This window comes from Pipistrellus kuhlii, unplaced genomic scaffold (assembly GCF_014108245.1).
Source record: "Pipistrellus kuhlii isolate mPipKuh1 unplaced genomic scaffold, mPipKuh1.p scaffold_m20_p_15, whole genome shotgun sequence".
NCBI classification, from domain to species: domain Eukaryota; kingdom Metazoa; phylum Chordata; class Mammalia; order Chiroptera; family Vespertilionidae; genus Pipistrellus; species Pipistrellus kuhlii.
Genome location: NW_023425460.1, coordinates 8,341,247 through 8,352,250, shown reverse-complemented (window position 1 = coordinate 8,352,250; position 11,004 = coordinate 8,341,247). Strand labels below are relative to the sequence as shown.

General features: G+C 47.0%; 2 protein-coding genes and 1 long non-coding RNA gene across 4 annotated transcripts; 2 read left to right on the top strand and 1 right to left on the bottom strand.

The window, feature by feature from the left end:
- Positions 1-76: 76 nt before the first annotated feature.
- FUT11 (fucosyltransferase 11) lies at positions 77-4,272 on the top strand. Of its 2 annotated transcripts, XR_004987962.2 has the most exons (4): positions 77-871; positions 982-1,607; positions 3,452-3,935; positions 4,151-4,272. XR_004987962.2 is itself a non-coding variant. In XM_036437783.2 (3 exons), exons 1-3 carry the CDS (start codon positions 164-166, stop codon positions 3,597-3,599), a joined length of 1,482 nt encoding a protein of 493 aa, XP_036293676.1. In that variant the 5' UTR covers positions 77-163; the 3' UTR covers positions 3,600-4,266. The 2 variants fall into 2 exon arrangements, 1 of the variants encoding a protein (XP_036293676.1); XM_036437783.2 differs by having other exon boundaries at positions 3,452-4,266.
- Positions 4,273-6,006: 1,734 nt separating this feature from the next.
- LOC123652364 lies at positions 6,007-7,166 on the bottom strand. Its single transcript, XR_006741661.1, has 2 exons — positions 6,851-7,166; positions 6,007-6,621 (listed from the first exon to the last, which is right to left on the bottom strand). It is a non-coding gene; the product is annotated as an uncharacterized LOC123652364 (long non-coding RNA).
- A 2,097-nt stretch (positions 7,167-9,263) lies between these two features.
- Positions 9,264-10,853, top strand: CHCHD1 (coiled-coil-helix-coiled-coil-helix domain containing 1). The gene is made up of 3 exons (XM_036437819.2): positions 9,264-9,428; positions 9,550-9,668; positions 10,562-10,853. The coding sequence occupies exons 1-3, from the start codon at positions 9,305-9,307 to the stop codon at positions 10,664-10,666; spliced, it is 348 nt and encodes a 115-aa protein (XP_036293712.1). The 5' UTR covers positions 9,264-9,304; the 3' UTR covers positions 10,667-10,853.
- The last annotated feature ends 151 nt before the right edge of the window (positions 10,854-11,004 follow it).

Genomic DNA, 11,004 nt, shown 5'->3' with positions numbered 1-11,004 from the left:
GCCCTCCAGTCCTTCCTACTAGACGTGTTAGCTCCCGGGAAGTGGAAGGCTGGGAGGAGCTGCGCATGCGCCACAGGCCCCACCGCGCAGGACCCAGTTCCCGGGACAACTCGGCGCGGGGCGGCGTCCGGCGCCGTCCGGGGCGCTGGCTGCCGGGGTGGACATGGCGGCCGGCCGCACCCGGGCTGTGCTAGCCGCCCTGGGTGTGCTGGCTGTCTGTGCGGCCAGCGGCTCCGGGCCCGGGACAGAAGGGGAGCCCGGAGACGAGGCGGAGTGGGCGGAGCCGTGGGACGGCGCGGTCTTCCGGATGCCCTCGGCGCTGGGCGCGGTGGGGGTGGCGCGCAGCCCGGAGCCCCCGCGGCCCGGGAGGAAAGACGCGGCGGACCTGCCGGTGCTGCTGTGGTGGAGCCCGGGGCTGTTCCCCCACTTCCCGGGGGACTCGGAGCGCATCGAGTGCGCGCGCGGCGCGTGCGTGGCGTCCCGGGACCGGCGGGCGCGCGGCCACTCGCGCACGCGCGCGCTGCTCTTCTACGGCACCGACTTCCGCGCGTCCGAGGCGCCGCTGCCCCGCCTGGCGCACCAGAGCTGGGCGCTGCTGCACGAGGAGTCGCCGCTCAACAACTTCCTGCTGAGCCACGGGCCGGGCATCCGCCTCTTTAACCTCACCGCCACCTTCAGCCGCCACTCGGACTACCCGCTGCCGCTGCAGTGGCTGCCGGGCGCCGCCTACCTGCGCCGCGCCGCACCCCCGCTCCGGGAGCGCGCCGAGTGGCGGCGCCGCGGCTACGCGCCGCTGCTCTACCTGCAGTCCCACTGCGACGTGCCCGCCGATCGCGACCGCTACGTGCGCGAGCTCATGCGGCACATCCCGGTGGGTGCGAGCGCGGGGCTGGGGAGGGGGGCGCCGGGCGGAGGCCGGGAATGACCCCCGCCCTGGCGGCCGGGCCGCGCCCGCCTGACCTGTTACTCTGCCCCGCGCAGGTGGACTCGTACGGGAAGTGCCTGCAGAACCGGGAGCTGCCCACGCCGCGGCTACAGGACACGGCCACCGCCACCACCGAGGACCCGGAGCTCTTGGCCTTCTTGTCCCGCTACAAGTTCCACCTGGCCCTCGAAAACGCCATCTGTGACGACTACATGACCGAAAAACTGTGGCGCCCCATGCACCTGGGCGCCGTGCCCGTGTACCGCGGCTCCCCCTCCGTGAGGGACTGGATGCCCAACAACCACTCCATCATCCTCATTGATGACTTCGAGTCGCCCCAGAAGCTGGCGGAGTTCATTGACTTTCTGGACAGGAACGACGAGGAGTATATGAAATATCTGGCCTACAAACAACCCGGGGGCATCACCAACCAGTTCCTCCTGGAGAGCCTGAAGCACCGGGAGTGGGGCGTGAATGACCCTTCGTTGCCCAACTACCTCAACGGCTTCGAGTGTTTCGTCTGTGACCATGAGCTGGCCAGGCTGGAGGCCGAGAAAGCCCACGCAGCCTCCCCTGCTGACACCCCTGTCCCTGAGCCTCGCATTGCCCAGCCCTCACACATGGACTGCCCAGTGCCAACTCCTGGCTTTGGCAGCGTGGAGGAGATTCCTGGGAGTGACAGGTAAGGGAGCTGGGGTCCCCTGCAGCCATTAAATGAAATTATTTACTTACTTGCTTACCGTGGACAGGGAATTAGCACGAGGTGCTGAGGGGCTGTTGTAGAAAGAAGTTAGGAGAGGGGACTCTGCATTTAAGGGGTCCAGGGTCTAGCTGGGGATATAAGACAAACTGGAAAAGCTCAGTAAAGACGTAAACGATAATTCAAGGCAACAACATGTGAAAATCGGCTTATGTGCACACCTTTGCCATAGTAATTCAAACAGGGTTTCAACCAGAGCAGAGTGCTTGTTCAGAGAAGTGACGAGGGAGAGACAAAGTTGGGCAGATAAAGTGCAGCCAGGATACACGTAGCCTGAGTACCAGGCTCGGAAATTGGACTGTCCTGAAAATCAATTCAGCTATTTATGGAGCACCTTTTGTATACGTAAATGGTGTGGCTGGGGGTGAGGAGTACAAAAAAGAGTATTTTGAGAGAAGTTAATAGCCCGGGCTCATACCTGTTAACCTGGTGTAATTATTAACACCACCTTTCACTCTTAAAAAAAAAAAAATCATTGATTTTTTTACAGAAAGGAAGGGAGAGGGATAGTTAGAAATATTGATGAGAGAGAAACATCGATCAGCTGCCTCCCGCACACTCCTCACTGGGTATATGCCTGCAACCAAGGTACATGCCCCTGACCGGAATCGAACCTGGGACCCCTGAGTCCACAGGCTGATGCTCCATCCACTGAGCCAAACCAGCCAGGGCATCCTTTCACTCTTAAAGGTATCCTGATTTGGATGATTCACCCTAGACAGAATTTTATATTAACTCTAGACAGAATAGAGGGAATTCTTTTTTTCTTTTTTTAGAGGGAATTCTTTAAAAAAGGATAATTGTCAATGGTGGGCAGTGTGGATTAGGCTGCTGCGGCAGATGGCAGAACATATCAGCACTGGGTAGCAAGGTCAGCATGGGAGGTGGAGTGGGAAAATACTGAATCCTATTGCAGCAAACCCGGCCTATTGGGAAAGAGGCAGTGAAAGATTATTAAACTTGAGAGAGGTTGCTAGATTGGCCTGCAGAGACCCCCTATGACAGTGGATGGCATGTTTACACTGGCATGTGCTACTGGCACAGTTTTGTCATGGAAATGAAGTCCTCTATTAAGTAATTTGTATCTAGTTTATGCTGAACATGATATGATTTACTAGAGGAAAAGTGGAAAACACTTAATAAATTCAGGATATCTCTTTTTTAAAATATATTTTATTGATTTTTTACAGAGAGGAAAGGAGAGGGATAGAGAGTCAGAAACATCAATGAGAGAGAAATATCCATCAGCTGCCTCCTGCACACCCCACACTGGGGATGTGCCCACAACCAAGGTACATGCCCTTGACTGGAATCGAACCCGGTACCTTTCAGTCCGTAGGCTCATGCTCTATTCACTGAGCCAAACCGGTTTTGGCAAATTCAGGATATCTCTTAATCATGGTCCTGAATGCTGCTGCACCTTCATTTTGATTATTGAAATAAAGGTGCAACTTGAAAGGTTATCATCTAAATAACAACTGCTTTCCTAGCCTGGCCCCTGCCTTGCCTGCCTTTTTGAACTCCCTCCGCATTTGGGAACCAGGAGCAGGACAGTGAGGAAGTTTGGCCGTGGATTGGGCTGTGTGTGACATAGTCATATGGTGGCTTCCCGCCTGCCACCTGAACTAGTCCTGGATTGCCTTCACATTCCTTCCCTTGGAAGCAGAGCCCTGTGCTCCACAGACACCACTGTCTCTGCCTGAGGTTTTGTTGACTCCATCGCTGTGCTGAGGTTCCCTAATCCAACCCTCGTTTTGATGTTTCAGCTGGAAGGAGATGTGGCTGCAAGACTACTGGCAAGGTCTGGACCAGGGGGAAGCTCTCACTGCCATGATCCACAACAATGAGACACAGCAGGGGAAGTTTTGGGATTACCTACACGAGATCTTCCTGAAAAGGAACCAAAATCTCTAATTACCCTGCGAGAGCTGGTAACTTGGCAGAGCTAAGGAGATGGAAGTCCTTCTCCCACAGGACATGCTGCACAAACTCTTAACGAACATTGTCTTACCCTGAATTTAAGGGATTCCAGTTGTATCGACTGATGTTTTATCCTAATGATGTGTAGCCAGGGTCTCAAGGAGAGATGAAGGCATCCAGGCCTTAGTTTAGTGGAAAACAGAAGCCTGAAACACCAATTTGATTCAAGGTGCAGAGCCAACAGAATTTTTAAAGAACTGCTTATTTCTCTAGCCATTTCATCCTGTCAGTTATGATTGGGACAACACTTAGTACTTAGCTACAAATGAGGTAAGATTTCTCATGCGCTAGTTTTCAAACCCCTTATTGCTTAGTACCTTTTCTAATCTCTTTTCCAGATATTATGCTTTATGAGCTGTTATGTTGGTGGTGAAGTGAAACTCCTGGTGGTGTATTCTAGTTCTCTGGAGTTGTATTTTTTTTAATATCATTTACCTTGGTTTTCATGTTAGTCTTTTTATTTAAAATTTTTTTCCTTTTCCTAGTTTTCCACAATTTCTGATGAAGATACAGCAGCCTTGCCACCATTCCCACATTCAATCTTCTCTGTATTAAATTGGTTATAGATTTTTGACAGTTTTAATTTATATAATTCTATATAATAAAGGGGTTATATGCAAACCAACTGGTTGCTATGGTGTGCACTGACCACCAGGGGGCAGACACTCAACACATGAGCTGCCCTCTGGGTGGTCAGTGCGCTTCCACAGGGCTGATGGCAGCACTAGCGCTAAGGATGTTGGACTGTGGCTTAGGCCTAGAGGTGAGTGGGCCTAAGCCATCAGTTGGATATCCCCTGAGTGCTCCCAGACTGTGAAAGGGCGCAGGCCAGACTGAGGGGACCCCTCCCCCCCTCAGTGCACAAATGTCATGCACCAGGCCTCTAGTATGTATATAAAATTTAGAAATGTTAAAATAGGCCTGTGTAAATCAAAGTGAAGAGTTTTATATGTATTTGTTCTTTTCTGTCTAATGAAGTTTTCCCTCTTTTATTTTTATATATCACAAAAGTCCCATTTCCCCCAGTCATGAAAATTATGAAAAAAAACAGCCCAGCAGTATGGCTCATATTCTGTAGTACTTTTTATTTTAAGTAGGATGAATATTCTAGCTTCATTCATTCTATTACTTATATTCTTTTATACAACTTGATAGTATTTCTGAGACCACACACATTTTGATGGTGCCTACCCAAGGCCAAGGAGATGAGAGGTGAGTTAAGAGATTTAAGCCACACAAGTGGCTGGCTAAATAAAAAGCTGTTAGTTAAGCTCAAGTTGGTTTGGCTCAGTGGATAGAGCATCAGCCCACAGACCGAAGTGTCCCAGGTTCGATTCCAGCAGGCTTGATCCCTGGCCCTGGTCAGCATGTGCAGGAGGCAGCCAATCAGTGTTTCTCACATCGATGTTTCTCTCTGACTCTGTCTCTTGCCCTCCCTCCTACTTTCTCTAAAAATCAGTGGAAAAATATCCTTGGGAGAGGATTAACAAAACAGCAACAAAAAAGCTGTTAGTCCAATTTGGGGGTGTAGCCAAACCTTCTATTGCTATGACTAATATATAGCTTAATGAGCAGAGAAACAGGGAAGAATATCTTGGCCCTTAGAGCTACCCTGGTTATAAAGTTGTATTAATGAATTATCACCAGAAAAGTTCCATAGTTTAGCAATATATCTGGTGGTAAATTAGTGTGAACGTATGTATAAATTTTTTACTAACAGAGTTAATAATACAAATATATATAGATGCCTCAACAACGAGGGTCCCACGCTTAATATTGTAACATCTAAGGATGTGGAATTTCTTTTTTCTTTCTGTTCTTTAATAAAAAATGCCCCCTCATATTAGCATGGAAAGTTTGATTAACCTATTTAGTCTTTTGCAGAAAAGGAGAAGAGGTAAGGCTAGATCTTCAAAAGAAAAAGAGGTAAGGCAGATCTTCTGTCTGCCCTGTCTGGGTAGCTCATTTGGTTAAAGCATCATACCAATACATCAAGGTGTTATGGGTTCAATCCCCGCTCAGGACACATATAAGAATTAATCAGTGAATGCATAAGTTAATGGAACAACAAATCAATGTTTCTCTCTCTCCCTCTCCCTTTCTCTCTAAAATCAGTAAATTAAAAAAGAAAAAATTGTAATACTTTTGCTAAAATTTGATACAGTAGGAATTCACAACTGAAGTCAAATTCAGGATTGATTTCTAAGCTTGCAATTTGTTCAAATACAAATGCTGATTTATAGGGGCAGGCCGGAGGGGGTAATAAAAACAAAAAATAAAAACAACTCTGAGACAAAAAAAGTGGAATAATAAATCTCTTATCAATAGATATGTTTTTAAAAAAAGTTTAACCATCTAGAATTATCCAGTATATTTTATTATATATGGCCAATAAAAATATCTTTTGATACCCAGCATAACTGATGACATTCAAGAAATTACTGTATATTGTTTTTCTACAATGGGCCACTATTCAGAAAAGTGATCCAGGGTTTTTCCCTAGACAACTGTATAAGAAACCTATAACATACATATTTATTGTTCATATCCAAGTTCCATAGAATTGGCTTCACCCAATTAGATGTCTCTTTTTTAAAAATAAATCATTGGCTTTTATGTTTACGTGAATTCACAGTGCACACATATTAAAATTTTTATTTTCCTGCTGTTAAATAATTAAATAATCATTGTTTTTTCCCTAATCTCTTCCCCTAGTTTAGAAGTTGAGTGCTATAAAATGACTATGTAACCTTATCTTTCTGCAGCCCATAATTGAATCAGTGGCTTTTTGCTAGGCACATGGTCAGACAGTACTGAGAGCCTTGTTCAGTAAAAGCAATGCACATTGTGGCATGGCTCCAAGGACCGTATCAGATCACTAGGTAGAAATTAACTGCCTTTCTTGTCTGGTTCTTCATTAAAATTCAAAAATAATAATTGTTCCAATTAGTTAGCACTTTTTTTTTTTTTTTTTTTTTTTTTTTTTTTTTTAATTAAAGAGAGGGACAGAGAGCTAGAAACATCGATGAGAGAGAATCATCGATCAGCTGCCTCTTGCACACCCCCTACTGGGGATGTGCCCGCAACCAAGGTACATGCCCTTGACCGGAATCGAACCCAGGACTTCTCAGTCCTCAGGCTAATGCTTTATCCACTGAGCCAAACCGGTTTAGGCTAGTTAACACTTTTTGTACATGAAAAAAAAACAGAAAAACAAAATACTAGTACCCAAGTACAAGCTAAAATTAGGACTTTCATTATGGGCAGTAAAAAGAGTAAGTGATTGTAGTTACACCAGATGTAGAATCATCCTTCCCTTTCCTGTCTAATCACAACAGTTCACAATGGCACTCCTTTAGCACTTTTATGTACAAAGTGGGCTAGTTGTTAATGAATTATTGTGGCTGGAGACTCGTGCCTGCTTTGTGGTCAGTACTTCCCAGACTTTTTCCCTTTATTCCTATTGCCATAAAAATATTCACAAAGGAGCAGTGTAAGCCGGGTGCTACATTTCCGTAAGGGAAAGCAGAAAATATTCACAAAGGAGCAGAGTAAGCCGGGTGCTACATTTCCGTAAGGGAAAGCAGAACCAGGAATAGCCACATGGCACTTACCAACTGGTGGCTTCCCTTTCCCCATGGAGAAAGCAGGCAGTGTGGATCTCCTCTGGCGTAGGGCACAGTCTGCTCTGTAACAGCAGCAGGCGTGGGGCTGTTCACAGACGTTTCTGATAGCAATCGGTTTTATCCTCTGCTGGAGAGGGGGTGAAGCACGGGGCTGATACTGTTATTACTCCAAGTATTGTTATTTTCTGCTACCTCAGGTTTCCTTTTGTATAATAAATGGCTTATTTTTTAAACAGTGTCTTCTGGTTGGTTATATTTCTGTGGTGAGCAAGATAAAGTTGGATACTTATAAAAATATTTCAAACATCTATTCATTTAACAAGTGATTATTGACTCTAGGCACTAAGGATTCGGCAATGAACAAAATAGACAAGGTCCTTTCTCTCATGGTGCTTACATTTCAAATGGGTGTTGGTAGTAAGGGGGTAAACAAGCAATAAATGAACAAAATAACTCAGACCGTGGTAAGAGTTATGAAGAAAATAAAACGGGTTGTGGTGATGGGGTGTGAGAAGTCAAGGAAGGCCTCTCTGACATGAACGGAAAATCAACAGGAAAAAGAACCATTCGTGCAGAGATAAATGGAAAGATTACAAATATCTGTGATAAATTATTTTAGCCACTAAATTCACACAGCTAAGTTTACACACATTTTGAATAATTATAAAGGCAGTGTTTATTAAAATACATTTCATTTTCAAAATGGAGTTATCATCTATTAAAATGTGTACATATATTTTTGGGGACCCCCCTGTAGACACCTTCGGAACTATAAGATTGGTCAAATTATGCTTCCATTACCAGACACATTTTTGGGGGTTATTTTGTAAACTGCTTGAGAATTCATGGCACATCTTTGGAATGTTTTGTAAACAATTAAGTCACTTAGAACCAAGTTTGATGAAGCTAGACATCACAACAGAGGGGCCAAGTCTATAAACAGGAATGATACACCCTCGGGCCTCGCTGTTTAGACTGAAGGGTCCACGTTCCATTCTAGTCAAGGGCAGATGCCTGGGTTGCGAGCTCCATCCCCAATGAGGGGTGTGCATGCAGGAGGCAGCTGACAAATGATTCTCTCATCCATTCTCTCTCATTTTTGAGGTTTCTATCTCTCCCTCTCCCTTGCTGTCTGATAACAAAATATATTTTTAAAAAACAGGAATGAGCCCTAACCGGTTTGGCTCAGTGGATAGAGTGTGGGCTTGGGGACTAAAGGGTCCCAGATTCGATTCCGGCCAAGGGCACATGCCCAGTAGGGGGTGTGCAGGAGGCAGCTGATCCATGTTTCTCGCCCATGGATGTTTCTAACTCTCTATCCCTCTCCCTTCCTCTCTGTAAAAAAATCAATAAAATATATTAAAAAATAAAACAGGAATGATACTACCAAGTATCTTCACAAGACTGTCAAGCGAATTAAATAAGACCTTGAATTGCGAAAGTGCTTCAACTTCACCCTATCCAATGAGATTACAAATGAGCAAATGCTATCTGCGTGGTAGCACCTGTTCAAATAAACGAGACAAGTTTTCCTTTGCGGCTTTGGCGGTGGTTCTGAAGATAGTCAAAACCAACAGTTACTGAAGGCTTACAGAGCAACAAAAACCGTTCCCAAATGACCATCTTCAAGTCTCCTGTCTTGATGATACGCTCCCATCCTCTCTGGCCTGAGGATGTCCATCTCTCCGTGTCCATCTCTCTCTCCAGCTGGCGAGCCCGGCACAGAGTGCTCCTTTATGGGGGCCCTTTCCGGGGGTTCCGGGCCCAGGAACAGCCAGGGGACCTCAGAGCCGGGAGCTGTGGAGGCGCGGCCGAGGTTAGCCCAGGAGCCCAAATTCTCCGAACCTGCACGCCGGTCCGGACCGCCGGCTCCGGCACAGAACCGGGCCGACCACGCCGAGAGGAGCCAGGCCGCGGGGCCTTCCGCCCGCCGAGCGCCGAGCTCGTCGACCTCGTCGGGGTCACGCAGGGTCACGCACGGCGCCGCAGAGCCTGCCGGGAGCCTGGTGCACCATGGCGACTCCCAGCCTGCGGGGCCGCCTAGCCCGGCTGGGAAACCCGCGGAAGCCGGTGCTGAAGCCCAGCAAGCCCCTCATCCTAGCTAACCGCGTCGGAGAGCGGCGCCGGGACAGGGGCGGTGAGCAATCCCAGCCGGGGAGGCTCCAGAGCGGAAGCCGAGGGGTGCAGGGGGGCGGCTGGGTGGGAGGGCTGGGAGGTAAGGGTCTCCTCATGGCTGAGTCTCCCCACGCCCCTTGCAGAGGCGACCTGTATCACAGAGATGTCGGTGATGATGGCTTGCTGGAAGCAGAATGAATTCCGCGACGAAGCTTGCAAAAAAGAGATCCAGAGCTTCTTCGATTGTGCTTCGAAGGCTGAGGTGACCAGGCTCCTGGAGTGCCCTCTGTAGAGGATAACGGAGTTGGGGTGGGATCGGGTGTGGGGGTGGGTGTGTGTGATGGGATGGGGGTGGGTGGGATACAACTGTCTCTTGCTAGATAGTAAGAAAGCCCCTCTCATTCTACAAGGGCGAGGAAAGTTTCGGGAGCTATTTCACCCACACCAAAGTGGGGAAGGTTAGGTTTTGAAGGCATTATGATCTTGAGCTTTACCAGATGTAAAAAGAAGTTAACAACATAAACTGATGAACAAAAACAGACCCAGAGAAAGAGAAGCAGTGGCCAGACTCTCAAACAGAGGGAAAGTAGGGGAGGGGTAAGGGGAAGAGATCAACCAAAGGACTTGTGTGCATGCATATGGGCCTAGCCAGTGGCCATGGACAACAGGGGGGTGGAGGCATGTGTGGGGAGGGGTTTGGGATGGGAATGGGGGGATAAGGACAATTATCTGAGGCCATAACCAATAAAATAAATAAGTTAATTAAAAAAAAACAAAGTGGAGGATAATAAAAAGAAGTTAAAAAACTAATACAGTTTTTGGGAGTGTCAAATGAAGGAATGAATGGGAAACCAATTTGCAAAATTTTAGTTAAGTTGCTGCTTAACTAGACATTCTCTGAAATAGAACTAAAGACAGTGGACAGATGGTTTGGTTTCCAGCCTAGGCTTAGTTGCTAGTTGGCATGGTAGCTTCAGATCCTACAGTCACTTGTAGGTCCCGTGTCATTTTTGTTGAAAGGGGACTGAGAAGATGACACAGATCTCTGCAGGGTGGTTACAATCTTAACGTGTTTTGGGGCTTTGTGAGAACCATTGTCCTAGGTTGGAATAAACTTGAGAGCTGTCATTTTTTGTTTTTGTTTTGTGTTTTCAGGCAGCTCGAAAGATGAGATCAATCCAGGGAGAGTATGGGAATTTACCCCCCCAGAAAGTGAATATGTTGTTACAGATGTTTCCTAACAAATCACATCTCAGCTGAAGATGGAGAAGCATTTTCAGTGACTGGACTGTAGCTTCTGAGTATATGCAGAGGCGTTTTAGAGACATTTGTACTGTCATGCTCTATGTGAAGGGTAAAAGGAGGCAAAACACTTTTTTTCTCCCTTTGGAAATAATGTCTGGATGGAAGTTATGTTTTATCTTGAAATAAACTCCTCTGAAGAGAACTTGGCCTTTTGTTACGGATTAGCTACTCCCTCCGTACTTGAATCCTGTATCCTTCCCTCTGGAAGTTCTTTGCTCTTTGATTTGCCTCAGGAACAGAACAAAAACCTTTGTCTTATCCTGAATTTGAATTCCTTTACACCACTTAGTGCC

Excerpts from the sequence above, each read along its gene's own strand:
- FUT11 (XM_036437783.2), top strand. The coding sequence starts at position 164 with ATGGCGGCCGGCCGCACCCGGGCTGTGCTAGCCGCCCTGGGTGTGCTG. Across the intron at positions 872-981 it reads AGCTCATGCGGCACATCCCG|GTGGACTCGTACGGGAAGTG; the intron begins GTGGGTGCGAGC and ends TGCCCCGCGCAG. Across the intron at positions 1,608-3,451 it reads GAGATTCCTGGGAGTGACAG|CTGGAAGGAGATGTGGCTGC; the intron begins GTAAGGGAGCTG and ends TTGATGTTTCAG.
- CHCHD1 (XM_036437819.2), top strand. The coding sequence starts at position 9,305 with ATGGCGACTCCCAGCCTGCGGGGCCGCCTAGCCCGGCTGGGAAACCCG. Across the intron at positions 9,429-9,549 it reads GCGGCGCCGGGACAGGGGCG|AGGCGACCTGTATCACAGAG; the intron begins GTGAGCAATCCC and ends CGCCCCTTGCAG. Across the intron at positions 9,669-10,561 it reads ATTGTGCTTCGAAGGCTGAG|GCAGCTCGAAAGATGAGATC; the intron begins GTGACCAGGCTC and ends TTGTGTTTTCAG.